The following is a 27,691-nucleotide window of genomic DNA, read 5'->3' as shown; positions in this document are numbered from 1 at the left end:
ACACCCACTCTCTTTCTCTCTCTCTCTTTCTCTAAGATCTATCTCCCTCTCTCTCTCTCTCAAATTTCAAAAAGGCATATCATCTCTATCTGACAAAATGCCCAAATATTTATTATTCTATCTCTCTCTTTTTTTGCGATTATTAATTCCAAAACAAAATACACAAAAAGAGAAATTCGGAAATATGGGTGCGATTAGAGAGATAATGACTGCTCGTTCGTTTGTTCGTAGCAGTAGAAGTAGTACTAGTTTTTTTTGTTGTTGTTCCTCTTTCCATCAAAATTCCCAGTCCTTTCTTCTTTTTCGTATTTTCTTCTTCTTCCTCTATCATTATTGTTATTGTTATTGTTTTTATATTTATTATAATCATTATCTTTTGTTATTCCCTAAACCTCACCGCACATTTCCGTCACGCTCTTCGATTCTTCTTCGTCTTCATCCCCCTCTTCAAACGCACCAAACTCTCTCTCCCTCCCTCACCCACGTTTCACTCGCAGCTGCTCCACGCTCTCTGAACCCATATTTTGCAATGCATGGTTTTAATGGGATTTCCCTTCTTTCAAGCTCTTAGTTTTACTCAGTAAGAGAAATTTTTGTTTTCATGTTTTTGGGTTTTTGCCACGGTGAGGTTGGATTTTTAGGGTTTTCTTGGTTTAGTTTGGTGGCGAGCTCGATCTTCGTCAATGGAGGCTGCTGGTTCGGAGGGAGAGAAGAAGAAGCCGCCGGAGGGCGAGAACAAGACGAAGCGCAAAATGAAGACCGCTTCTCAGTTGGAGATTCTAGAAAAGACCTATGCTGGTTTGTCCTTTTTTTTTTTTTTAAATAATTTTTTGAGCTGATTTTTAGCAGGTGACTTTCACTTCTGTGTGGATTTTCTTTTCTTTTATTTTTTGAAAAAGAATTTAGTATGAGTTTTCTTGGAATTTTGGTTTGGTTTAGCGGAGGCATACCCATCGGAGGCATTGCGAGCGGAGCTGTCGACGAGATTGGGGCTCTCGGATCGTCAATTGCAGATGTGGTTCTGTCATAGGAGGTTGAAAGATCGGAAGGGGCCGCTGGTGAAGAGGCAGCCGAAGGACTCTCCGGCTGTGGAGGAAATGGTGGTGGGAGAGGTGGGAAATGAGCACGCATCGGGGTTGGGTTTGGTATCGAGTAAGTTTGTGGAATCCCGGCGAGTTGTTGGGCGACCGGGGGTCACTGTTCCAAGGATTGGAAGTGATATGGGGGCAATGAGTAGGTTCTATGAGCCGCAGCAGTCAATACAAGAGCTTCGAGCTATTGCTTTTGTGGAGGCGCAGTTGGGGGAGCCTCTGAGGGAGGATGGGCCTATTCTTGGGATGGAGTTTGATCCCTTGCCACCGGATGCATTTGGTGCGCCTATAGGTAATTTTTCTCGGCTTGATTGGCTTCTTGTTTTTCGATAGCATCTTTAAATGCTGAGCATTGATGAAAAAAATTAATGCAGTTTTTGCTTAGGAAAATGTGGTGTAATTTATCCCCAAAAGAAAAATTATCACGTAAGAAATGGCTACTTGCTAGAGTTCTTCATAGGGCGACTGCATGTTTACATAAGCTATTCTGGCTTTAGGAAGAGCAGGGCATAGAGGGGGGGTGGGCATGGTTGGTATGCATTCCTTTTCTTTGATGGTGCACACAAATACTTATAAAAAAAAAAAAATGGTGCACACAAATGGAGCACATGGGATTTGATCTTAGAGGTTTCTATTTTTCATCTTACGTGCTCCTCGCTGCATATACTTCCCATATTAATGCCTTGCGTGCATGATTGTGACTGTTTTCACTCGTCAAGTCTTGGAATCTGTTTTCTCATTTTCTTGCATCAAATATGAGCTAAAATTTTTTGAGCTTGTGCATGGAAGCGTAGTGGTCATGTCATATAGCTTTTAACTGAAAAGGATACTCTAATGTGGTCAAATCGTGATAACCTTTTAAAATGGTTTTAGGATTGCCAACAGTGGGGCCGCAGAAGCAGTCTGGGCGGCCATTTGAGCCAAAGTTATATGAGCAGCCTGATGCTAAATCAATAAAGGTTAGACCGTACTTTTGAGTATGTTAATTTAAATGTTTGTATCCTTATCTACTTTGGTTGGTGCCCAGTGTGCATTATTGACGCATTATGCTGTGGCTGTAAGACATAGATAATTTATTTCCTGTAAAATTGTAAAATTGAAGGACCTTTGTGCATAGTAAGCTATGGTCTGGGCTTCCTTTTGTCTTTGATATTTGAAAGTGCAAGTACTAATGTTTGTCACCAATGAGTTCCAGTTTTAATGAAACTGTGTCTTTGTATAAGGCTGGGGATGTGGTTTTAGATTCAAACTTCAGACACGAGGGCATGTGTTACTCACAACTCAAAGAACTGCAATAGTTTTTATCTTCATAGAAGCTTTATGATGTAATATAGATATTGGGATTTCCAAACTTGCATGAAGAATTCTGTTAATATAAAGGATTTAATTGCACCAATTCAAGTATAAATATATATATATATATTTTTTCAGTTATTAAATTTTACCACATGTGATATCTTAAATTTTACTGATTCCTTGAATATAAAAAGAAAAATCCGCAGAAGGTTTGTGGTGGCCATCAAAGCATCAATCTTACAGAATCTCATAAAAGAGAGTTTTGGAGCGCAGACTGTACATGATTGTTTTGGTTTGTGGTTTGTCGTTTAAGATACAGGCATCATTTTGAATAATGAGTAATGTATCTCGTTCCACATGTAAATTGCACCATGCAATTTTAGTCGTGTCCCCTGTTATGGTCAGATACACTTGACTCACAGCAGTGGCATGTATTTTTGATGGATAAAGTCACATCAGTGGTATTATGACATAGGTTTTGGTTTTAAAGCGGTTTTTAATACAGATTTGTATGTGAAAAATTCTACGCATCATCCCCACACCACACATCACATGATTTTTTAATTTTTAATTTTTTCCATTACCAAATATGTGGCATGTGGATGAGATGAATAGAACAACTCAATTAGTTTAGGAGGAATAAAACCAAAAAAAATTAAAAAAATAATCATAAGTGTGGTGTGGTGTGTGGGATGATGAGTAGCAAAGCTCTTTATATATATATATGACATCTTAAGAAGTGCCAAATTTTTATTGCCTTGTTATCCAACATATTGTATTGTTATGGACTTTGAAGCTTTGTCCCGTGCTGTGTAAAATACTTGGTTTTTGTAATTAGGAAGTATATGATGCAACATGTGAGTGCAAAACTATGTTTTTCCTTGGGAGAGTTACACTTTACACCCTTGAGTTACTGCCCATTTCCAATATGGATCTGGAACAGTGAAAAGTTACAATGTGAACTCTAAACTACCAATAAGGTTCAAGGAATTTTGCTATGTCTCCAGTCTTTTGGAGTTTAAAGGAGTTTTTCTCTTTTTCTTCTTGCTAGATGGGTGTCCTTTTGTATACTTTCTGTGTACTTAGTTGTTCCCTTCAGCTCTTTTAATGAGCATTATTTGCCACCCAAATAAAGAAGATGGTATATGAGTGATTGTAATGACTTACCCAAATATCTGGAAAAAGCACCAATTGTTGCTGCTAGGAGTAAGACTCTACTTGTGATAGAAATGTCATCCTTTCATGATGGTAGTCAAAAGTACAAATCGGGACTCTTGAAATAATATTTTTAGCATTTTTATAATAGCAATAACATTGATCTTGCCAAATTTGTCAGGAAAAGGATTGAAGGACAATAGCATATGAACCGTTTCTTTGTCCTCCCTTTTCCCTTTCCCCATCTCAAGCTAGATTACATGTTACAGTTCATCTTTCCAACAATATCTTAGATTATTTTTCTAGGAAATTTGTGTTTCTTATGTAGTCAAGAGTTTTGAGATATATGAAATATAGCTTGGACCCTCAACAATTATTAACATTAAGTATCGGCAATTTACTGCTGAGACAACCAAAATGTGGAAGAATGTCTACAGTTTGTATTGATAGGTGACCATATCTTTGGGTGCCACAATCTATAATTGTTTTAGGAGATAACTTGTTAGAGAAATTAGCTCAAATATAAGTATGTAGAGCAAAAAAAAAAAAAAAAATTGGCTTTAGACAGTACATGCTTAACTTCATTGGATTTGTTGGGGTCATATTCCCAATTTCCCAGATATGCAGTTCTTTTAGGTGCGGTTTGGATAGTAAGATGAGATGATTTTAGATAAAAGTTGAAAGTTGAATAAAATATTGTTAGAATATTATTATTGTTTTGGGATTTGAAAACGTTGAATTATTTATTATATTTTGTGTGAGAATTTGGAAAAGTTGTAATGGTGAGATGAGATGAGATGAAACACTTCACTATACAAACAGGGCCTTAAAATCATTGCTGTGTTTCTTTTGTGAAGAAGTTCCATCTGAACTCTCAAGTGTTGGTTTTGTGGTTCTGGCTGTGTTAAGAGCATCTTTGAATGTGAGTTTAGGGGTCTGTGTGACTTGTAATGCATGGTTAGTTAAAGTAGGTATTGCATGCGGTATGTTTATAGTGGGTAATTGGTAGAATGTGTGACCCGGTCATGGGAGAGGGAGTAAAGATTGTGGGGGTGTTCATGCTTTTATGTGGCTATTTTATTAGCACCCAATGGTGGTAGGCTTTCACCCGAAGAGGATCTTGTTTTTGTTTTTTGAATTTTTAGAGTTTCTATTCTAAATATTTTACCTATATAAAAACAAGTTTTTAGATTTTCTATCCCTTGACTTGTCTAGCTCCCATCAGATAGAATCCTTCAACCATAAACTTTTCAGCTGTACCTTTGTCTTGCTTTCACATTTTTCTTTTTAACATTCTTATTTGGCAAGTTGGATCCCTTTCTTTTCTATATTTACTATATCTCTTTGACCTAGAAAAATAAAGCTAGACATGCTCACACAGTTCCATATTCAGAGCAGCCAACTGTTATAACTGTTTATCTTCAGATATTTCTCATGGCATCTCTCTCTTTGACAAAGAAAAATGAAAGCCAGCTATGTTTATATTCAGGGTGTAGGCAGGGCTCTCCATGAATACCAATTTCTTCCAGAGCAGCCAACTGTCAGAACTGATGCATATGAGAGAGTTGCCCCATCTTACCACTATGGTTCACCTGGTGATTGTCCAAATGCCAGGACTTCATCATTATCTTCTGGCCGCATATTCATGCATGGAAATGAACATGTACCTTCTGGCTATGGTTTTCAAGGTCAGATGCCTGGTCTAAATCTTTTGCCTCAACAAGGGAAGCAGGGTCATCTATTGCCCTCTGTTTCAGGAGAGAATGACAATAATTCACGAAAGAACCCCTTCACAAACATCATGGATGCTCATCTTGGTGCTCATCCAATAACTCAAATGGAAAATCCATTTGTGTCCTCTGACAGGAGGGTCATCCTTGATGAGGATGTTTCACGGATGGAGAGGAAGCGCAAGGTATTGTGCTGCACTATTTATTATCTACTTCTTTCTAAGTAATGATCTGCAGTTAATTCATCTTTATTTTCCTCTCGGCAGACTGAGGAAGCGAGAATAGCACGGGAAGTTGAAGCCCACGAGAAAAGGATTCGGAAAGAGCTTGAAAAACAAGATATATTGAGGCGTAAGGTTGTGTCTGTAACTATGCATTAATTTTCTCTGTAAACTTTATTTTTTGTGAACTAATATGATTTTCTTTTGCATCAAGAGAGAAGAGCAAATGAGGAAAGAGATGGAGAGGCATGATCGTGACAGGCGGAAGGAAGAAGAAAGGCTGTTGCGAGAAAAGCAGCGAGAGGAAGAGAGATATCAAAGGGAGCAAAGGCGTGAATTGGAGCGGAGGGAGAAGTTTTTGCAGAAGGAATCGATCAGAGTAAGTTGAAGAGTCTGAGGTTGTAGCTACTTCCTTGTAATATAACATGAGAGTTTAATTTATTAAGCTTAAGAATCTGATTTTGTTGCTGCATCCTTATAATATAACACGAGAGTATAATTTATTATTTTACCTATCAAAAAATGTTACTATTTTGTTCTTGACAGATTTAAGAAGAAAACATTGTTGTCTGTTGATGTACTCAGGCTGAGAAGTTAAGACAAAAGGAAGAAATTCGCAGGGAAAAGGAGGCTGCAAGGCTTAAAGCTGCTAATGAGAGAGCCATTGCTCGTAGGATTGCTAAAGAGTCCATGGAACTCATTGAAGATGAACGCTTGGAACTCATGGAGTTAGCCACATCCAGCAAGGGGTTACCTTCAATACTTTCTCTTGACTATGAAACTGCACAAAATCTTGAAATATATAGAGGTAGATTATGATTCACATCCCTTATATTCTGTTCAATTTTGATGAAGATGTATTTTATGGGATATATCTACATATCTTAAAATTATCCGGCTTACATTACTAACTTAATAAGACTTTTTTTTTAATCTGCTGATGTTGAACTTAAATCTTTATTCTTAGGGTTTCAATTCAGCAAAACTCATAGAAGTAACAATCATGGATACTATTATAGTTCTACTTTTATCTTGTTTTGGAGTTTGGGTTGATCGCTGTACGTTTACTTATAATTTTTCATGGTGAAGCACTTGTTATGTACCTTTTTGTTTCGCTACCGTAAAAGTTTGCTTGTTCTGTCATTCAAGTTAAATTAGTTTTTTTTTTTTTTTAGCCTAAGACTTGCACAATATATGCTCTGATCAAGATAATCTGCTTAGGGAACATAACATAATATATAAATCAATTATATAATCACAATTATAAAAAATTATATAATACATTCTATAAGATAAATAAGCTATATGTGATCTATAGAGGAATAGTAAAAAAATCGTAAGATCTTAGAGATATTAGGAAGTTGCAACAAATAGGGAAGTAAATAAAGGAAGAGAGATCATTGTTGCAGAAGAATATATTGTTTTTTGTTAGTAATAAAGCTTCGCTAAAAATTGCAAAAGATGTTACCTAAGTACACAAAATGTATGTAAGAGAATCACCAATCTAGAAGGAGAAAAGGATTCCAAAAAATAAAAATAAAAAAGAAGGAAAGAAAGTTGAACCTATTAAAGTCTTATAGAAGCTGTCCCAAGTTAGATGTTTGAAAAGAAAGCTTTGAGCTCCTGATCTATTGAATAATTGAGTGGGTTTTGTCCCAAAAGCTGATGGATATGTGGCTTGTTGGCATAGCAATAGCGATTGGTGTTTGGAGGATGATGCCTCTTTGTGTATCATAAGATGTCTGCAGAGTTATGGGCATGGATATTTTGTACTTTTGGGATTGAGTGGGTTATGTCCCAACAGATGGGGGATTTGGATTGTTATGGCTTTTTGGCATACCAATAACCATATATATTTGGACGATGATCCCCTTGTGTTTGATGTGGTGTATTTGATGGAAACGCAATGCCCGTGCTTTTGATGATTGTGGAGAGGATCGTGCTAGAATTAAGAGTCTTTATGTTCAATATCCTTTTATGTATGGATGGTGGCCAGCAATAGTTTCCACTCCTATAGCTTTCTAGATTTCATGGAGTTGTGTTCTTTTTATTAGTCCCTATAGCTGGGTGTAACCTGATGTATATTTCTTATGTAAATGGGTTGCGCCCCTTTGCATCTTGAATAAAATATACTTCATTGATAAAAGGTACACATAGGGCACATCCATCCATGTGCCCAAGAAAAAAGAAAGGAAAAGGAAAAGGAAAAGGACATAATTTGATATATAGCCATTAAATGTGTGGGGGATGGCAGTAAGGTCAGCTTTTGGCATGATGTGTGGGTGGGAGACATGGTCCTGAAGGATGCTTATCCTACTATTTTCAGAATTGCTCGGGATAAAGAAGCTATGGTGGCTGATTTGCGGGTAATAATCAATTACACAGAGGAGTGGAACATAAGTCTTACTCGGGATGCACATGATTGGGAAGTGATTGGGCTGGTGGAGTTTCTCAGCCTGCTGCATAACACTGTTATTGATGCCATAAATGAAGATAAGATGGTATGAAGACCTTCTAGGAAAGGAGATTTTTCTGTGCGCTCCTTTTATGACAATTACTATGCATCAAAGACAATAATTTTCCTTGGAAGAACATTTGGAGGAGCAAAGCGCCTACTAAGGTTGCATTCTTTGTATGGACAGCAGTATTAGGGAAGATTCTTACTATGGACAACCTAAGAAGACGAGGACTTATCATTACAGAATGGTGTTGTATGTGCAAAAAGAATGGTGAATCGGTGGACCATCTACTTCTACACTGTGAATTTGCTCGGGAAACATGGAATTATTTCTTCAGCAGAATGGGTATAGCATGGGTCATGTTGGGAAGGGTGGTGGAACTATTAGCCAGCTGGAGAGGAATCATGGGGACATCACAGATTGCTGCCGTATGGAAGATGGCTCCTCTTTGTATTCTTTGGTGTATTTGGAGTGAAAGAAACGATAGACTTTTTGAGGATCAGGAACGCTCTCTAGAAGAGTTTAGGAGGTTTTTTTGGAAGACTTTATTTATGTGGGCCATAGCTTTAGAGTTGAATGGTCTTAGCTTCCATGATTTTCTTGTATCAGTTACTAGTTCCTAAATAGGTGTATTCACATGTATACTTCCAGTGTACCTGGGCTATGCCTATCTTTTCATCAATAAAATATCTTATTACTTATCAAAAAAAGAAAGATATAGCCATTAGATATGGTCTTAACATAACCAATGGTCATTACTTATGAAAAAAATAAACATAACCAATGGTCATTGGACTAGGTTGCATCTCCTCCTTGCCTAAGAGCTTGAGAGAGAAGCGATGGGTTTGATGCTATATATGTGTCTCATTCTTTCCCATAGCAACGATGGTCAGAACTTAGAAATTAGTAATGGTAGAATAATGGTGATTGCATCTGTACATTTTGTCAACTTTCTCATTGTGTAAATGTTTCTGCTAGCAGACTCAGTTGCTTAACTTCAATATTGACCACCTGAAACTTGTATTTTTTTTTCTTGATATGTATGGTTGAATTTTGATCTTTGGAACAGCTGACATTGTCTGTATTTTAGATATGCGAACTCCGTTCCCACCCAAATCGGTGAATTTGAAAAGGCCTTTCACTGTTCAACCCTGGATTGACTCAGAAGACAACATAGGGAATCTTGTTATGGTGAGTCTGAACATTGTCTCTTCTCTTTTCTACTCCACTTTTCCTGATAAGAACTTGAAATCCATATTGAGACTGGAATGCTTCAGGAAGGTATGCTCTTTCTATACCCTTGTGGAATTGTGGTTAATTTTTTTGTTTTGGTGTTTTTGTTTTTGTTTGGTGGTTTTTTTTTGTTTGGGGGGGGGGGGGGGGGGGGGGGGGGGGGGGGGGGGGGGGGGGGGGGGGGGGGGGGGGGGGTCTGATCATGCTCTGGTTTGTTCAGCTAATGAAAATAAACATATTAAAGGAAAATAGTGTTGTATGTCAAAGTTTGTTCTTCATACCCTGCTGATGGTCCATTTCATTTTTTCATTTCATGGTAAATTTCAGAACACCTTAAATTATTTTGTCACCAGCATGGTGATTTACTCGAGTTCTGCAAGTATAAAATCTCCTTTCATTATGTTGTTGAAATTTTAATTGTAAATGGTGAATGGTGTTCTTTTGCTTATATTGCAAAGCCCTGATGTTCTGCAGAAAGGAGGTGAAATCCTGTGCTAGAAATCCTGCTTATTTTAGTGGATTCTCAGTCCAGTATCTTTTATCTTCAGAATATTTTTTCATCTGTTCAAATGTATTGAACCGAGATTTTTTTTTTTTTTTCAGGTTTGGAGGTTCTTAATTACTTTTGTTGATGTTCTTGGACTTTGGCCATTTACTCTGGATGAGTTCGTCCAAGCTTTTCATGACTATGTAGGTCACTCTCTCTCTCTCTCTGGTGTGCGTTCCCTCATACACACACACGATTATGTTTGTGACCAGATTCACAGCACCCTCTACTCCCTGCACCCAGGATCCAAGGTTGTTGGGTGAGATACATGTTGCTCTTCTCAGATCCATCATAAAAGATATAGAGGATGTTGCCAGAACACCCTCTACTGGGCTGGGAGCAACTCAAAATTGTGCTGCTAATCCTGGAGGTGGACACCCACTGGTTATTGAAGGGGTAAACTATTTTTTTATTGCCAAACACAATCAGTTGTAAGTGGTAAACAATTGAGTAGTGGTCGTAACTGCTGCTGTTTTGTTCCACTTCTTTGGTCTTTCCCCCTCGCTCCCTCCCATACAAAATACTTATTGTTTTCTATTTTTTTGTCACTTGGATTCTGTATCAGGCATATGCTTGGGGTTTTGATATATGTAACTGGCAGCGCCACTTAAATCCCTTGACATGGCCAGAGATTTTGCGGCAATTTGCTTTATCAGCAGGTTTTGGGCCACAACTGAAGAGAAGGAATGCTGAACAGACATATCTTCGCGAGGACAAGGAGGTGACATTATTTTCAATTCAAAACTTAAATCAATTAAAAAGTGGCTACGATTTGTTATCATTTCTTATATTAGTGGTAAACTGCCTGTTTGTGTTACATTAGCTTGATTCCTATTTCATTATAGATTTTGATAATCTTGTTGTTGATCAAGTTCTCCAAAGAGAGCTCTTCTACATATTTGATAATTTAGCCTGATGTGTTCTTCATGGTAAAACGAGTCTGGTTAAAATGCAATGCTGAGACAAGTTGCATTAAACAAAGCCCAGAACGTCAGAACGTACTTTATATGTTCTTATTTCTTTTTTCAGTCTCGAATGAATCAAGTTACATTTACTGTCAAGGGATATGAGCTTTGTTTTGAGTATATACAAAGTCTGCTTGATGATTCTTGTATGTAACACCCCTTCACATTTTCCATAGCACCAGGTATTAAGAGTTCAAGAATGTAGACTTCAAACACTACTGATCACATTGTTAAGATCTCAAAATAATAAATGAATGAAATTCAGCATATTCAAACAAAGATTCTAATGGCCTTCATTGGATTCACTGGCTCATTGTCTCCTCGACTGACTTTGGCCTGCATACTCATCCTCATTGTTAACTAGGACATTTTAAAACATAAAAACAAATCGAACACTCAGTCATATTGTAAAAGAGTTGTTAACATATTGTCTTTAAAAAGCATTGATAAAACATTTTGCCCCATCATAAAACATTTTTCCTTGAAAGTTTTGGGTGGCCAACCCACACTTATGCCCTTTGTCAAGGTCGGGGATCGTGTTGATCCTGACTTCCTCTTGTTACTTATCAAAATGAAATATCTTATCTTATTGTTATTGTTGTTCAATATATCCCCAAGTGGTTTAATGATGGTCAAAATTGGAGTCCACCTCTGCTCTACCAGCAGTCCAGCACCTCCGTATATCACTTGGGACTTGCCAGAACACTTGGAATTTTTTGACCCTCCACCGATAACTTACTCCCCAAACTAGATGACTAGGAAAAACTATGAACTTTGTATCCTCTATTTTCTAAGCCAACAAAAGATGAAACCCATCTTCACGAGCATCTCTAGGATAATAACATACCCACTATGAACACCGCCCCTCCATACGTAGTGAGAAAAAAAATACCATCCAAAGGAATTAGTGCACCATTATGTGTTCAACGCTCTGTTTCCAATACAGTAAAAGCTTACAATTTCCTTCATTTCATCAGTTTGTCACTAGTCTTCCCCTGTTGCCTGAAGCCACTCAACACTGACCCTGCTAAGGAAATTAATTGCAATACCCCTTCTCTTGGCAATTCATACCACAGAAATCCCCACTAATGCCAAAAGTTGATATTTTTAAATAACCGAGAAAAGAATTCCATAGTAAAGTGAGAGAAAAAATAAATGAAAAGATATTGAATTATGAAAAATGATAGTTATAGATAGTTTTCTGGTGAAAATAATTGGAAATAACCAGCAGTCTTTTTTTTGCGGAAATTACTGTTCGAATCCGTAGGTTTGCACTTGTTAAAAACCAGTACATATGGTTTAAAAAGTTTAAGACTAGCACCTATGGCTATGGTGAAGTTTTAAAATGGTCCCACCTTCAAGACTTTGTTACTCTCCTAATGGAAAATGCTGATGTGGCAATTGACTTCCATGTTATGGCCTATTATAACACAACACTTGTCATATTAGGTACTGTTAGTATTTAAAAATTTTAAAAATGCACAATCAGCATGCCACGTCATCATGTACAAGAAAACCAACAGAATAAAAAATAAAAACACAAAAATCTTAGAAAACAATAATTTATTTTTTAAGAAATAAGTAATAAAATTTAGAAACTAAATCTTAAAAAACAACATTAAAATCTCTAAAATACAATTATAACAATTTTCAGAAAAAATTGTTAAAGACAATTATTAAAACACTTTAAAAAGAAAATAGTAAATAATATTAATAAAATAAATTAACACTGCCCCTTTACGCGGCCTAGATCAGGCTCCCCTTGGTGGGCACTATCTGGGATCGCTGGCCCTGGCTTGGGTGGGGGTGGCCTAGATTGGGCCATGATCGGAGTGGCCCCCTTGAGTGGATCGATATGTGGCACCCTTGGCAGCCCCAGACAAGTCCATCCTCTTTTTTCTTTTTCCTTTTTTCAATTTTTCTTAATTTATTTTATCTTATTTGATTTTTATATTTATCTTTTCCTAGTGTATTAATAATTCTTTCAACAATTTTCCTACTTTTTTATTTTTATATAATTTTGTGTTTTAGTCTTTAGAAAGTTTTGATGTTATTTTTTCAAAGCATTACTACATGTTAATGATTTTTTGTGTGTATCTTCACATTGGCATTATTTTCATTTGGAGGTGTGTTAATAAAATTTCCAGAACATTGAGGAAACTATGACTTATACAGTTTCCAAAGGATTGTGAGAACTGTCATTAACTGTTAAGAGAAGTTATTAGAAACATGGATTTCATGAACCGGTGATTGTTGACAAATTTGTTTTGGTTCTTCTCTTGTTCTAAATCTGGAAGTAATTGCATGCATATCTCAGATCACTGTTGAGTTCGTTCGTTGTTTTTTTTTTGCTTTGGCAGAAGTTGGAAAAGAGTGCGTCTAGATGTGGTAGCCAAATATTTTTTAAAAACATTTTGCAGTGTTTTACTATTTTATTAACCTGGTGCAATGCAGGGTAATGATGGTGAAGATGCAATTTCTATCTTGCGCAATGGAGCGGCAGTTGAAAATGCTGTTGCCATAATGCAAGAAAGGGGTTTTTCTAATCCACGCAGATCTAGGCATCGATTGACTCCTGGAACTGTTAAATTTGCAGCATTTCATGTTCTTTCTCTTGAGGGAAGTCAAGGCGTAACAATATTAGAAGTTGCAGAAAAAATTCAGGTAACTGTAGGTGGATGTGTGCATGCACTTTCAGTTTGTGTGCTTAACTGATTTGTTTATCAGCTTATAATTTTGCTCTTAGAAATCTGGACTTAGGGATCTCACAACAAGCAAGACACCCGAAGCCTCTATTGCTGCTGCCTTATCTAGGGATTCAAAACTTTTTGAGAGGACAGCTCCTTCAACGTATTGTGTACGGTCCGCCTATAGGAAGGACCCAGCTGATGCCGAGGCAATACTCTCTGCTGCCAGGGAAAGAATCCGGGTATTTACGAGTGGGATTGTAGATGGAGAAGATGCTGATGATGCTGAAAGAGATGGAGATTCAGAAAGTGACGCAGGAGAGGATCCTGAGGTTGATGATGTTGGTGCTGAAATAAATCCAGTCAAAGAGAACCATAATTTGAAAGAAGAAACCATAGTCAGTCCTAAAACTCCTGTGGGAAATGAGATGGGGAGTGATGGTATTATAGAAAATCCACAAGTAGATCTTGGTAATATTGAGGATTTGTCTTCAATGCAAGCCAAAGGATTAAATGAGGATGAGGGTGCTGGTTTCTCTGTTGCACAGTCTGTTGATGTCTCTGGAATTGGAAATAATATGGCCATTGTTAGTCAAGAAGATACAGATATCGACCAGAGCAATCCTGGTGAGCCTTGGGTTCAGGGACTTATAGAAGGGGAGTACTCTGATCTGAGTGTCGAGGAACGCCTTAATGCACTTGTTGCTTTAATTGGCGTGGCAATTGAGGGGAACTCGATTCGCACTATTCTTGAGGTATTATTTCCTTTTTGTTCTTAGTTTTAAATAATTTCCTGAGTTGCTTTTGATTGTCCGTGATCTGAAATGAGAATACTTTTCAGGAACGTTTAGAAGCAGCAAATGCCCTGAAAAAGCAAATGTGGGCAGAAGCACAACTCGATAAGCGTCGTATGAAGGAAGAGTTTGTAATGAAGACACATTATTCATCATTTACGGGGAACAGGACTGAACCTAACCTTACGGCGTCCTTGGCAGAAGGTAGGCAAAGTTCATTTCCTATTGGCAATGACAAAAGCAATGAGATGTCTGTTGCCGCTGCTGTCCAACAAGAACAAGTAAATGTACAGAATGAGCAAAATTATCTTTACAGTTTGCCCTCTGAAGAGAACCTGCAAATGCAAGATTACTGTGCTGGCCCAGATAATCTTCCATGTCAGCAAGCCGGGTATGTTGCTGAAAGGTCACGCTCGCAGCTAAAATCCTACATCAGTTACAAGGCGGAAGAGATGTGCGTGTATAGATCACTGCCTCTGGGTCAGGATCGCAGACATAATCGATACTGGCGGTTTATTACATCTACTTCCCAAAACGATCCTGGCTGTGGCAGGATCTTTGTGGAGTTGCATGATGGACGTTGGAGGCTCATTGATTCTGAGGAGGTACTTTCTCTTTGATGAGCCAATACATTCTTTAGCAGTCTATTTAGACACAATCATAACTTTATCTATTTTCTGTGCTTCACATTGTTTCTGTAGCAGCTTTGCTACACTGTCCTTACCCTAGAATATCTGATGTAATCAGAGGCAAATATCTAATCAGAGGCAAGAGATATTTGCTTCTTTAGAATCTCCGTTTGCTAAAACTCGGTCATTTCTGCCATGCTCAGTATTTATCTTTGGCAAAGCTGTAGTAATTTAATATTTTATCTTTCTTCTTGTTCTCAAGTGCTACTTATCCTGAAGCATTGACAGTGTGATTCTTCTAAAATTAGCAATGGGTATCTACTTAGTATGTATGCTGGTTTTCATTATTTTTTACCTACATGCAGGGCTTTGATGCTCTGGTGTCATCTTTAGATTTACGTGGTGTTAGAGAATCTCATTTGCACATGATGTTGCAAAAGATTGAGATGTCCTTCAAGGAATCGGTTAGGAGGAAGATGCCTTGTGTTAGGATGAGAGATAGTGGAGACTCTGTCAAAACAGGAGCTGTTGAAATTCCTCGTGGCCCTGATTACAGCATAGGTACTGATAGCCCTAGAAGTACTGTCTGTGTTGCTGATTCAGATACTTCAGAGACATCAACATCTTTTGCGATTGAGCTTGGAAGCACTGTGAGTGAAAAGAATGATGCCTTGAAGAGATATAATGATTTTGAAAAATGGATGTGGAAAGAATGTTTTAACTCCTTCGTATTAAGTGCCTTGAAGTATGGGAAGAAAAGGTGTACACAGTTGCTGGGTACATGTGATTATTGTCATGATATTTATTCTTTTGAAGACAACCACTGTCCTTCCTGCCATAAGACATACAGTGCATCTGGGAGAAGCTTAAATTTTTCTGAGCATGTGTCAAAATGTGAAGAGAAATCAAAGCTTGGCCCTTATTGTACTTTGCACTGTTCACCCTCAGCTCCTCTCCAGATAAGATTGCTTAAAGTGCAGTTAGCTTTGGTTGAGGTAATGTCTGCGATTTTCAGGCTTTTGTTTTTTGTACATTATATGTTTTAGGGAAAGTATAGCAAACACTTCTTGGCTTCTAAGATCCCACTTTCTAATCTTTGTTTTTTAGACCAAAGTTTCCTGCCTTTGATTGTAACCCCCATCCTGTTTTTTCTTAATAATGATGTCGTTTCATTAAATTTACAATAAAAATTACAGTTATAGCTGAATTAAAAATTTCAAAACAAGTGAAAAAATATTGGTGCATGGAGGAGCCACAGACCACTGACACCATGACCGCTAACTATGGAGGTTCGCCTTCCACAGACCAAATTTTCATTTTTTCTTAGAATTTATAAATTCATAGGATATAGTTAAAATATTATATGATATTTGGTGTACTTCAATGGAATGATTGAAAGAGAGGCCAGATTTTACAAGGTACTCAGGTCTCAAAAGCTGAAAATATGAGGCTGGGTTTTTAAAACCCATAAGGCCCATATAACAAGGGGTGTTTGCTTTATTTTTTCCTGAAATTTTGATTTTATTCTTCATTTTTTCCGTAAATTTTTTAATGCAAACTTTACACTCTGAATTGCATTTTGACAAGCTTTGTTGCCTGTTTATTTGTTCTCCTTGGCTAAATCTTTTGGTAAATTGTACATCTTCATCTTGGCTTGGCAGGTTTCAGTTCCACCAGAAGCTCTTCATCCCTTCTGGACTTACAGCCATCGAGAATCTTGGGGCATGAAATTGCAGTCCTCATCATCGGCTGAAGACCTTCTTCAGGTTATATGTTAGCCTTACTCAAAGGGATATGCATTAGAGGTTCCAATCATCATCTTTTAAATTTTCTTGACTTCAAATTTATTGATTCTCTTGTCCAGTATTATTGTGTGAGAGCTAATGATACTGCAGCTGCTTGGGCAAAATGAAAAGAATACATTATATCTTTCTGAATTCTATATACGTGTCTGCTCTATGGGGAAACTGAAGTGAATGTAAAACCAAATAAAAGTGTTTAAAAATTTGAAAATTACTTGGCAGCATGGAAGAAAGACTAGTTTGTTCTCTTTAGAAGGGTTTTTGGTTTTTCCAATTCAGACGTTTTCTTATGTAGGGCTGATGTCCAACATTGGACTGAAACCTTTTTTTTTTTAATAAGAAAATTTTGTTGACAAGTAATTAGGCGTAGCCCAAGTACACACAAAGTATACAATAGAAAATACCTAAATACAAGCTAAAAGCAAATCATGAAGATTATCTCCATTCAATACAAGAGCCTTTGCCCCAAATACACAAAGTACTAAAGAAAAACTTTCTAAGTTCTCCCATTGAGTGTTCTCTATCTTTAAAACATTGCCCATTCCTTTCAAACCATAAGCACCATTTACCCACAAGCAAAATGGGCTCTCAGGATTCTGGCATTTCAGACCCAAAGTTGGGCTTGTGAGATAAAAGGAAATCAAATGGGCTGCGTTTTTTGCAGACAGAGAGAGGGAATAATAAAGCCCATCAACCCACAAGCAACCTGATCTGGAGTTGGCGGGTTAAACATGTGTTTGCACATTTCGAAACTAGGTTCTCGTCTGAACTGTGAAAAAGTCATTGGCGCCAATGACTTTTGGGGAGGGGACTGCACAGAAACCTTCACCGGAAAGCAGCAATCAGGTGGCTGGCACTGTGGTGGATGCTTTGATGGTGATTACGCCAGTGACAAGTGATATGGCTGTAAAACATGCCCTCGACACAGAACATGACATTCGTGCAGTGGAAACAGACAGAAATAACAGCATTATTGATACCAAGACACCTCTGGCAGTATAGAAACACACAGGAGGGTTGAGTTTGAAAAGGGTTCAAGTTGAGGAAGGGCACTGCAAAATGCATATAGCAGGGACAGAATACTTAATAGAGGCGATAGGGGCTATGGTGGTGTACGATTTTGATGGGGCTATGGGAGAACACAATCAAGGGCTGAGATCTGACCTGGACAAGGTATCCCAGATGAGCTTCATGGACAGTGATGAAGAAACCTGGGTGGAAGTCTTCCCGCTGAATTCTGTACACCCAAGTAGAAACAGCAATATGTGATGGAGATTACACAAAGCAAAGGAGATCCAACATTGTGTAGGGATAATATGTGATGGCTTCGAGGACCATTCATTCCCTCTTCTTAGAGCCATAGAGGCTGGTCATACACACTCAGAAAATGAGCTCAGTTCAGCAAAGAAAAAAGCTAGAGAACTAAAAAAAACTTAACTGTACAGTTCATAAGAAAGCTAGAGAGAGGAGTTCAGGCCATGCAAGATCGAAGGGAAGGGCAATGAAAGCCAAAAATCATTTTGTGGAATGTAAGGGGGCTGAATGAGCTGGAAAAGCACCTCAAAATCAGAAATCAGCTTCAGAAATAGAAAGTAGGCATTGTATGTTGACAAGAAACGAAATTGGAACTCATCTCATTAAATACAATTAGAAGTTTGTGGGGATGCAGTCAAGTGCGTTGGCTTCATTTTCCATCCAATGGAACCTCAAGAGGCAGCTTAGTGATGTGGGATAAAATGGTGGTGGAAAAGATAGAAGATTGTGTGGGGGACTTCATGGTAGCTTGTTTGTTCAAGAATGTCATGGGTGGATTCCAATAGGCCTTTGCAGGTGTTTATGGTCCTAATCTAGATCATGCAAGAAAGCTATTATGGGATGAGTTGGTTGGATTAAACAACATATGGGACCTACGTTGGTATATTGGTGGTAACTTCAACGTCACTCGGTTTCCAGGTGAAAGATCGGGTGGCTTCATTTTCAATTTGGCAATGGTAGAATTCTCTAACTTATGTTTTTTAGTAGAGTTGGGTTGCCTTGGGTGATAGCTTTGAGAGTAGTGGATCTTCTTGCGTGTTGGAACGGGCTATATAGTTGCTCTCATGTGGCTGCTTTGTGGAAGATGGTTCCTTTGTGTCTTGTGTAGTGCATTTGGTGGGAAAGGAATGAGCTGTGTTTTAATGACAAGGAGTGCACCATGATGGAAATTCGTAATTTTTTTGTGTGCACTCATTAATCTTTATTGCAATGGTTTTCTGCTCTAGTGATTAATGGAGCTTCAGTTCATATTTTTTGTTGCTTTCTACTTCGTAGAATGTACTCATGTGTTTTCTTTTGTATACGTCCTGTGTACATGGGCTTCACCCATTTCATTAAAGGAATAAAATTGTCTTTCTACATAAAAATAAAAAAAATAAAAAAAGCTTAATGTTTGAACAAGAATTACTAGATCTTCCTCGTGCATGTGGCTCCTTCACTTGGTCGAACAATCGAGAACGCCCTTCTTGGTCAAGGATTGTAGATTCTTGGTATCATTTGAATGGGAAGCACAGTACCCGAATCTTATTCAGAAGAGGCTCTCTAGGCTTTGCTTAGACCATTTTCCCATCCTCCTTGATTGTGGAGGTATTCATGGAGGCCCAAGGTACTTCAACTTTGATATTATGTGGTTGAGATTAGAGGGATTCATTGAGAGAGTTTAACAGTGGTGATATTCTTACCAATTTCATGGAAACCATATGTCATGGCATGTAAAAAAAAGGCTTTGAAGAAAGATCTGAAGGCTTGGAATGGGCAGGTGTTTCGAAATGTGGAAGGCCAAAAACACACTCTATTTGAAGAAATCAAGGGATTGGAGGGTGTGGAGGAGATGAGGGAACTATCTGAAGAGGATAGAGCTCATAAATTCCAAGTGTATGCGGAACTTGAAAGGGTTTCATTATTGGAGGAAATATCTTGGAGACAAAATCAAAAGCCTTATGGTTATAGAAGGGGGACATATGCACTATTTTTCCACCGGGTGGCAAATTCGCATAGGAGGAACAATGCCATCGAGACATTGTTGGTGGATGGGCTGGCTACTTCAAACCAACCAACGATCAATGACCACATTGTAAATTACCATGAGAATTTGCTTTTGGGTCAATTTTCTTGGAGACTGAACTTAGATGGACTTACCTTTGATGCTTTCGGGTCACAAGAAGTAGCACAACTTGAGTGACCCTTCACAGAGATAAAGTGTCAAAAAGCAATACAAAGTATGGTGGGTGACAAAGCTCCAAGTTTGTTTGGCTTCTTTTCATACTTGTTGGGGAAAGATTAAAGATGACACTATGATAGTCTTTCATGAATTTCCCGAAAATGGAAGTTTTGAAAAAAATCTCAATGCTACTTTTATTGCTTTCATTCCCAAAAAATCCGATGTGGTAGAGGTAAAAGATTATTGACCCATTAGTTTGGCGAGTGGGATGTACAAGATCTTGACAAAGGTTTTGGCAAATAGATTGTGCTTGGCGGTGGAGAAGTTAATATCAAAGCCTCAAAAAGCCTTTGTAAGTAGGCAAATTCTTGACTCGGTGCTTATTGCCTACAAATGTTTAATTAGTAGACTCAAGTCGGGGGAACCCAAACTTTTAACTTGACGTGGAAAAGGCTTATGACCTTGTCAATTGGAATTTTTTTGCTTTACATGCTCGAGCGATGTGGCTTTGGTTCAAAATGATGTTCATGGATCAACCATTTTATCTAAACTGCTTGTTTCTCTATCTTGGTGAACGGCACGCCCATGGGATTCTATTTTTGATGACGAGGTATCCAAGAACTTTCAGGGCTTACGACAAGGTGATCCTCTATCCAAGAACTTTCAGGCACACCCATGGGATTCTTTAAAAGCTCACAAGGCTTACGACAAGGTGATCCTCTATCTTTACTATTTTTTTTTTTTTTTTATAATGGAAGCCTTTAGCAAGATGATCTTAGGAGTTGTGGGGGGTGGACTCCTTTGTGGAGTCTTAGAGGGGGAGGCAAGTATATCTCACTTATTATTTGCTCAGGACACTAATATTTAATGGGGCCAAACATGATCATATTCAAGCCTTGGGAGATTCCATCAAGAATGGGCGGGGGGGCCTTGTGGATAATTGAAGTACGGTGAAGCATGAGGAGGATGGTGTTCAAATGAGGTAAGTGGGTCACATGGGGTGGGACATTGGAAGCACATTAGAAGAGGATGAGATACAGACTTTAGAAATACTCGCTTTGAGGTGAGTGACAGATTCAAAATCAAATTTTGGCATGATGTATGCTGTGGCGACAAGACACTCAAGGAAGCTTATCCATAAGTCTATGTTATAGCAAGAATGAAAGAAGCCTCGATTGTCGAGCCTTTTGTTTCTATCAAATGGTGTTCCTCAATGGAATGTCACTTCCTTTAGCAATGCACATGATTGGGAAGTCAATGCAATTTTGGATTTTTATGACCTTAGAGGGAGAAAGTTGATTACAAGATTTTCTGGCATCAGCCCAAGAAAGGGAAGTTCATCAGCTGCTCCTATCAAAAGCCATGAAGACGCATGATACAAATCCATTCCCATGTAAGAGTATTTGGAAGACAAAGGTACCCTTAAAGACACTTTTCTTTGTATGGACGGCTTCCTTGGGAAAGATTGTCGCACTTGACAATATAAGGAAATGTCGAGTCATTGTCATGAAGTGGTGTTGCATGTGCAAAAAGAGTGGGGAGTCTGTTGATCATTTATTACTTCATTGCGAGATTGTTGTGACCTTATGAAATGATTTCTTCACTCAAGTGGGACTAACTTGGGTGATGCTGAGAAGGGTGATCGATCTCCTTGCTTCCTGGAGAGGCCTTCGGGGTAACTCTCATATTGCAGCAATATGGAATATTGGTGTTTGCGGCTGTTGGACTATGTGAATATGCCTCCAATTAATGGAATATCCATTAGATCATTTTCGAAAATGAAATCAAAGTAATCCCTCATAGCAGGGCTAATGTGAGACATACCTGCTCTTTCGCTCAGAAAGTGAGTGACATTAAAGTACCCTCGATGCAGCATGGTATTCCCACCAGCTAAGAGGCTCCGCCAACTCTTCCCACAATAACCTTCTTTCCATATCAAGGTTAGGGCCATGTACTCCTGCAAATGCCCACATGAGTCCATCTATGTTCTTAAAGGAGCAAGCCACTGTAAACTCTCCCACACATTCATCTAGTTTCTTCACCACCCTTTTATCATACATAACTAAATCAACGGATGCCCATTTAGATGGCAAGTAGGACCAGCCAACATGTTGACATCTCCATAAGCTTCGAATTAATTCGCTTGTGATAAATTCCAGCTTGGTCTCCTACAAACAAATTATATCACCCTTCCATTGGTGAAGTAAGTTTCTAATTTGGAGTTGCTTGTTACTCTCATTCAGCCCCCATATAAGTTTTGGTTTCATAAACAGACCATCTTTACCCCGCCTCCGGCTAGAGCTCCCATCTCCAACATCATCATTCATTGCCCAAGTAAGCCTCTTTAATTCTCTCTTCTTTTTTTTGGGCTGAATTGACAGATGGATCTGCGCTAGGGTGGGAATATCCAACCTCTATACCCAAGTAAAGCCATGAATTCATCTTCGAAACCTTTGCACGTGATCCCTACACAATGCTTAATTCCATAGCTTTTTGAATTACCCAATCGGACATGCTGGGGTGAAACAAATTAAGAGGGATAGGTATTCCCCTTCAGCTGTTGTCCTTCCCATCCTTGCATACTCTCTCCCTTCTACCATCAGTTCTAAGAAATGTTACACTCTCCTCCCCCACCCCTCTCCCTTTTTAAACTCAAATAAAACTGAAGCTCCTTCCATTTCAACCTCCTGCACTATGCACTTAGTTTCCCCCATTATTTCCTTGTACTCCAAGTCAACAGATTGTTGTTTCTGAGCTAAAACGTCATTTTCTGATGCTGGTACCATCAGCTTTTCAGCAAGGGTACCAGTCGTCGGTCCAGATGTCTCTGGCAAAAGGTTCCATGCCTCCCCGCACTGCACTGACCTGCTTCCCCTTCTCCTTGTCTAACGCCTTATCCAGGACAATGGTGAGTAAAGGCAAAGCTTGAACCTTGCCAGTCGGGGTAATATGAGCATAGTTTGTTTCTTCCCTCACTCTCCATGCTTTGAAATTTCCTCCGTCATGATTTTAGTAATTTTGTTATCTGGTTCATGATAAAACCAATTTGGAGATTTCATGGCTAGTGTTTCTTATATTCAAAAGCTGTTGTTAATCATAGCATGGATGATACTGATATATCTAACATGGTTTTTCTTATTTTCCCTCTCTCTCTCTCTCTCTCTCTCTCGCCCACCCCCCCCCCCCCCCCCAAACAAAAAAAAAACTTTTTTTTTTAATTGAAGCAATTTATATAATTTTGGAGAACCCACCAAAGAATGTGTTTGTTTGTGTTCTTTTTCAGATCCTGACATCATTGGAAAGTGCCATAAAGAGAGACTATTTGTCTTCAAACTTTGAGAGCACAAGTGATCTTTTGGATTATTCTGACCCTTCTGGATTTGCTAGAGATTATTCTAGTGGTCCCAAAACAGTTCCTGTACTTCCATGGATACCAGATACAACTGCTGCTGTGGCACTAAGGTTAATGGAATTTGACGCCTCCATCTCATATATACTGCAGCAGCAGATGGACTCTCAGAAGGGCAGGGGACCCTGGATTATAGTGAGTAGTCCTTTCATATTACTACTGAATTATATCAAATTGACGAAATGAACTAATACAAGTAAACTGTATTAACTGGTGGCTTTCACCTAGGCACTAGATTTAGTAGGCTGGAGAGGCTTTTATCTACTGTCTTCAGGATGTACGATTTAAGGCAAAGAATTGGGTGAGAGAAAGTTTGGTGGAAAGAAGATTTTTCCTGTTTTCAAGTATCTCATGTTAAGAGAGGTGTTTGTGCCAGGCAATAATTGGAACAACTTGTTATTCTATAATTTGTTCTTGAAGTTATAGTTCAAGCCTACTCAAATGAAAAATTCAGCATGGACATTGACATGCACTACAATGATTTAACAAGATAGAAGTTGGAATCAACGTTTGTGTGTACACACATACATTCATATATATTTTTTAAGTGTCATATTAAAAGATAATGTGTGTATGTGTACATGTGCATGTTCGTGTGTGTGCCCGTCCTCTAATCTCCTTTAGCTGGAGAAATTGAAACTCAGAATTCTAAAACCTAGCTCACATGCTGAGCCTGTGTGAATGTACGTGCATTATAAGATCAATTCAGATTTCTATGATTGAATAGCAGCAGCACATTTTAGTAGTGGAATCATCAAATTCTGATGGGCTTGTGTCTTGTGGCGATAAAGATGATAAATGGTGGATTGTAGTCTAGGGTCTGATAAACATTTGGAGGAGTGACATTTTTCACTGACAAACTACCATGTGTTCTTCACTTTATACCCTAAACTACCAAAAGTTTCAAGTTACACCCAAACATTAATCTTGTAGTTCATCCAAACAGTTTTATCTTAACTAAGGGTGAAAAATTGAAAAATATAGGTAGTTTGGGGGTGCAAAGTTAAAACAGATTTTAGTTTATGGGTGAAAAATAATTCCTCTTGCAACGCCCCAAGGGAGGCCCAAGGCACATCTGGGCCCTCTCCAAAAGGACTAGTCAATGGTGCAATTAGAGCTCCGTTGGAACCATTATGAAGGACAAGAACTTCTCCCTCCCAAGCAATTTGGGATCCTATACACTACCTACACATCATTTAGTATGGGGTATCACACCCTCAAATATCTTGTGATTTTCACTTGGGTAACAAAGAAAGACTGAGGGTGATTTCCCCCTCGTTTAAATTTATCCAGTGCTGAGCTTTATAGGTTATAGTACCTCTTCAAGCAGTAGAAGTCGGAATGAAGCTCAAGTTGCTTGTGAAAGACTAGAAGAGTATATATACACAAATATTCAGTGAAATTATAAAAAATAAAGTATATACATATACATTCGTGAATATATATTTGAGTATATATGCACAAATATTCAGTCAAGTATAAAAAGATTAAGTATACATGTGTGAGTGTGGATGTGTGTGTAAAAGCAGTCATCCATTTATGGAGGTTCCAACTTTAGTGCCTAAAAGCATGGTGAGCTGCAAGGGATATGATTCTAGTTGCCTCAAGCTAAAATCAGTCGTGTGTGTGAGTGTGGATGTGTGTGTGAAAGCAGTCTTCTATCTATGGAGGTGCCAACTTTAGTGCCTAGGAGCATAGCGAGGGTCCAGGGATATGGTTCTTGTTGCCTCCAACTATAATCAGCCTGAGGGATATGATTTTATGGGTCATGTATGGGGTTACATTCTTGCAGGCTCACCAAAGGCATCTTGGTCATGGCAGTGTCTGCACTATGGGTCATGTATGGGGTTACATTCTTGCAGGCTCACCAAAGGCACCTTGGTCATGGCAGTGTCTGCACCCCTTTACAACGGAAGTGAACCTTTGTGGCTTGATACCACAAGTGGCCAGTAGTTCTAGGTCCCATGAATGACTGCTCTCTTTTTTTTAATTTTGTCTTGATTCTATTTAGAAATAAACTGACAATTTTTGTGTTTGTCAGAAGCTTCAATCAAAATATGCTGCGGGCAAGAATTCAAAAGATGATGGTACAGCTCATACACCATATCAAGCCGAACATCTGAATGAAGAGAACCATGTTGACTCCGTTATTGGACTTAATAGCTATGTTCGTGGACGAGGTGGCCGTGGAAGAGGCCGCACTCGTACTCGTGGTGGGAGATCACAGAGAAAGGTCATTAGTTCCAGGGCTGAGTCTGGCAAAAGAAGTACAACCATGAAAAGTGACAGATTTGGGCAGGTAACGGGATGGAAAGGGAGACCACGTAGACGAGGAGGGCGTGGGCGAGGTCGTCGGAGCATTAGAAGCAGGCAGAGATCTGCAAAGGTGGTTCTTGTTGGTGCAGAAAGAAATAACCCCAGAGAGATCATCATTGAGAAATCACAGAGTGACTTGGTCGGGAAGGAGTGGAATGAAGATGAAACAATGAGGTTGGAAGTTGAGGATGCTGGAAATACCAGTAATTCAGAAAGATCCGGTTATGATGATGAAAACAGTCTGGCAACAGGAGATGAATATGATGATACGGTGATGGATGACTATGCTCTTCAATATAATGGCAGGTCTGATGACTTGCTTCAAGGGACCTATTATGATGTAGATGTAGAGGAACATGATGATGATGATGACGCTGATGAAAATGAAGAAGATCAGCAAGGGGATCTTGATGTTGAGGAATATATAAACGGTGACTCGGATGATGAGGAAAACGGTGATGGAGACAGAGAGCAGAATGTTGACCAAGATCAAGGTGCAGGATATACATCATCGGAGTACAGTGAGTAAAGAGATCACATGTTTATTGTATAAGTGATATTTCATCGTTGTTTTCCCTTTTTCTCAGGGGAGGGTTGGGGGATGTCGGTTCAATGGTTCAGAATCATCCTCAAATCCAACTGTATTTATAAAGTTTACTGTTACTGTGCAAAGCACATTTACTAAACGTAAGCATTGATGATTCACAATTATCAGACAGCTTATAACATTGATAACTCAAATGAGGTTGAGGAAAGCTCAAGGGAGGAGACCAGAAGGGGGGATTGGAAGGAGGGATCGGTAAAATTTGAACAACAGGTTGTTTTAACTTGATTCTTTCTTAACCATGCATCTGTTCCGACTTGAAATTTGTTCCTTTTTTACACCCCACGAATCACGTCGGAACTTAAATTGCCTGTTTGGCTATATATGTAGGCTCAAACAATCTTTTTTGGGCTAAGCAAGATTCATCGATGAAGGTACTACAAACTGTTTATAAATAATATTACAGATTCAAGCTGGGTAGGTGTTTCACTTGAGGAATTATTATGAGATGATGCTTCCATACAGGTTTGAAGCTTGCCCGTTGCACAGTGCCATGCTCTCATCGATATGATTTTAAGATTCATTCTTTCTAAACTTTTTAACGATAGTTTTTGTCCCATGCTTTGATTGTATGGTCCAATCTGATGCAAGAAGTGGTTGTGCAATTGCCTGAGTCACTATCTGGGAATTTCCCTCGATGATGATCTCTTTTATGGTTTTTGGTATTGCTTTTTGGACTGCCATGAGGATGGCAGTAGCTTCTCGATGGAGCTAATGAAGCTTGTTTTGACAAAGATTGAGGTGCTATAGATCTGCGTATGGTGGGCCGGTGATTCCTATGTTTCTCACTGCCGCATGAAAATGATCTTTGGGAGGGGATTTCAAACTTGAGTTTTGTAGTTAGATTTTGTAAACCCAAGCATTGTTGTGTTCCTTTGGTTTTTTAGATGAGTTTTGTTACATATAAACAAAGTCGTCTACTAATCTGCATACCAATACTGATTCTTTCATACTTATAATTTAAATTAATATTGTTTTCAATAAAATTTTATTTTTGACCAATTACATTAAATTAGTGTGCAGATTAGTGCACAATTGTGTTTTTCTTTTTAGATATTGTCCATAGCAAGACTAGCAAACAATTGAAAGTATTCTGATGAATTGAGAATTATCTCGATCCAGTTTGGAATTTGATGCAGCAAGAGAGATATCTAGAGGCCATGTAGACTGTTTCGTAAGATCCGAAAGTATGGGCAGTTTAGGAATAGATGAGTTAAAGAGTCCTTTCATTTGGCATTAAGGGCATAGAGCTTGGTCTTCATTAATTGGGAGGTAATTTCTTACGAGAGCTCTGATCTAAAAATGTTGCTAAAAATGTTGCTGCAAACTTCCCATAGGCAAAGCATTGACCTATATTGAAATTTTAACCTCCAAAGTTTTTCTCATGTCTCGGATGTGTACCGAGAATTGTTGTCAACGTTGCTTAAAGCAATAGCCTCATATGCACCAGATATCACAGAAATTTCCCGAGAATGATATGAATATATTGCCATATAACTTATTTTAAGTGAAGGGCTTCGGCAGTTTTCACCAGAATAGATTGCCATAAAAAATTGA

At 38.5% G+C, this 27,691-nt stretch overlaps 1 protein-coding gene across 4 annotated transcripts; it reads left to right on the top strand.

Annotated features, from left to right (window-relative positions):
- On the top strand, positions 1–26,241 carry LOC122304039 (homeobox-DDT domain protein RLT2-like). Of its 4 annotated transcripts, none has more exons than XM_043116064.1 (19): positions 4–580; positions 658–798; positions 940–1,383; positions 1,965–2,050; positions 5,032–5,457; positions 5,539–5,628; positions 5,708–5,872; positions 6,079–6,301; positions 9,043–9,143; positions 9,789–9,875; positions 9,976–10,128; positions 10,298–10,453; positions 13,152–13,361; positions 13,444–14,139; positions 14,226–14,783; positions 15,173–15,802; positions 16,469–16,573; positions 23,089–23,349; positions 25,256–26,241. In XM_043116064.1, the coding sequence occupies exons 2-19, from the start codon at positions 684–686 to the stop codon at positions 26,057–26,059; spliced, it is 5,310 nt and encodes a 1,769-aa protein (XP_042971998.1). In that variant the 5' UTR covers positions 4–580; positions 658–683; the 3' UTR covers positions 26,060–26,241. The 4 variants fall into 4 exon arrangements, with proteins under 4 accessions (XP_042972001.1, XP_042972000.1, XP_042971998.1 ...); XM_043116065.1 differs by having other exon boundaries at positions 4–798; positions 5,032–5,230; positions 5,300–5,457; XM_043116067.1 differs by lacking the exon at positions 25,256–26,241 and having other exon boundaries at positions 1–798; positions 16,469–16,612; positions 23,089–23,224.
- Positions 26,242–27,691: the final 1,450 nt, after the last annotated feature.

This window comes from Carya illinoinensis, chromosome 3 (genome assembly GCF_018687715.1).
Source record: "Carya illinoinensis cultivar Pawnee chromosome 3, C.illinoinensisPawnee_v1, whole genome shotgun sequence".
NCBI lineage: Eukaryota > Viridiplantae > Streptophyta > Magnoliopsida > Fagales > Juglandaceae > Carya > Carya illinoinensis.
This window is presented reverse-complemented; position numbering and strand designations above follow the sequence as displayed.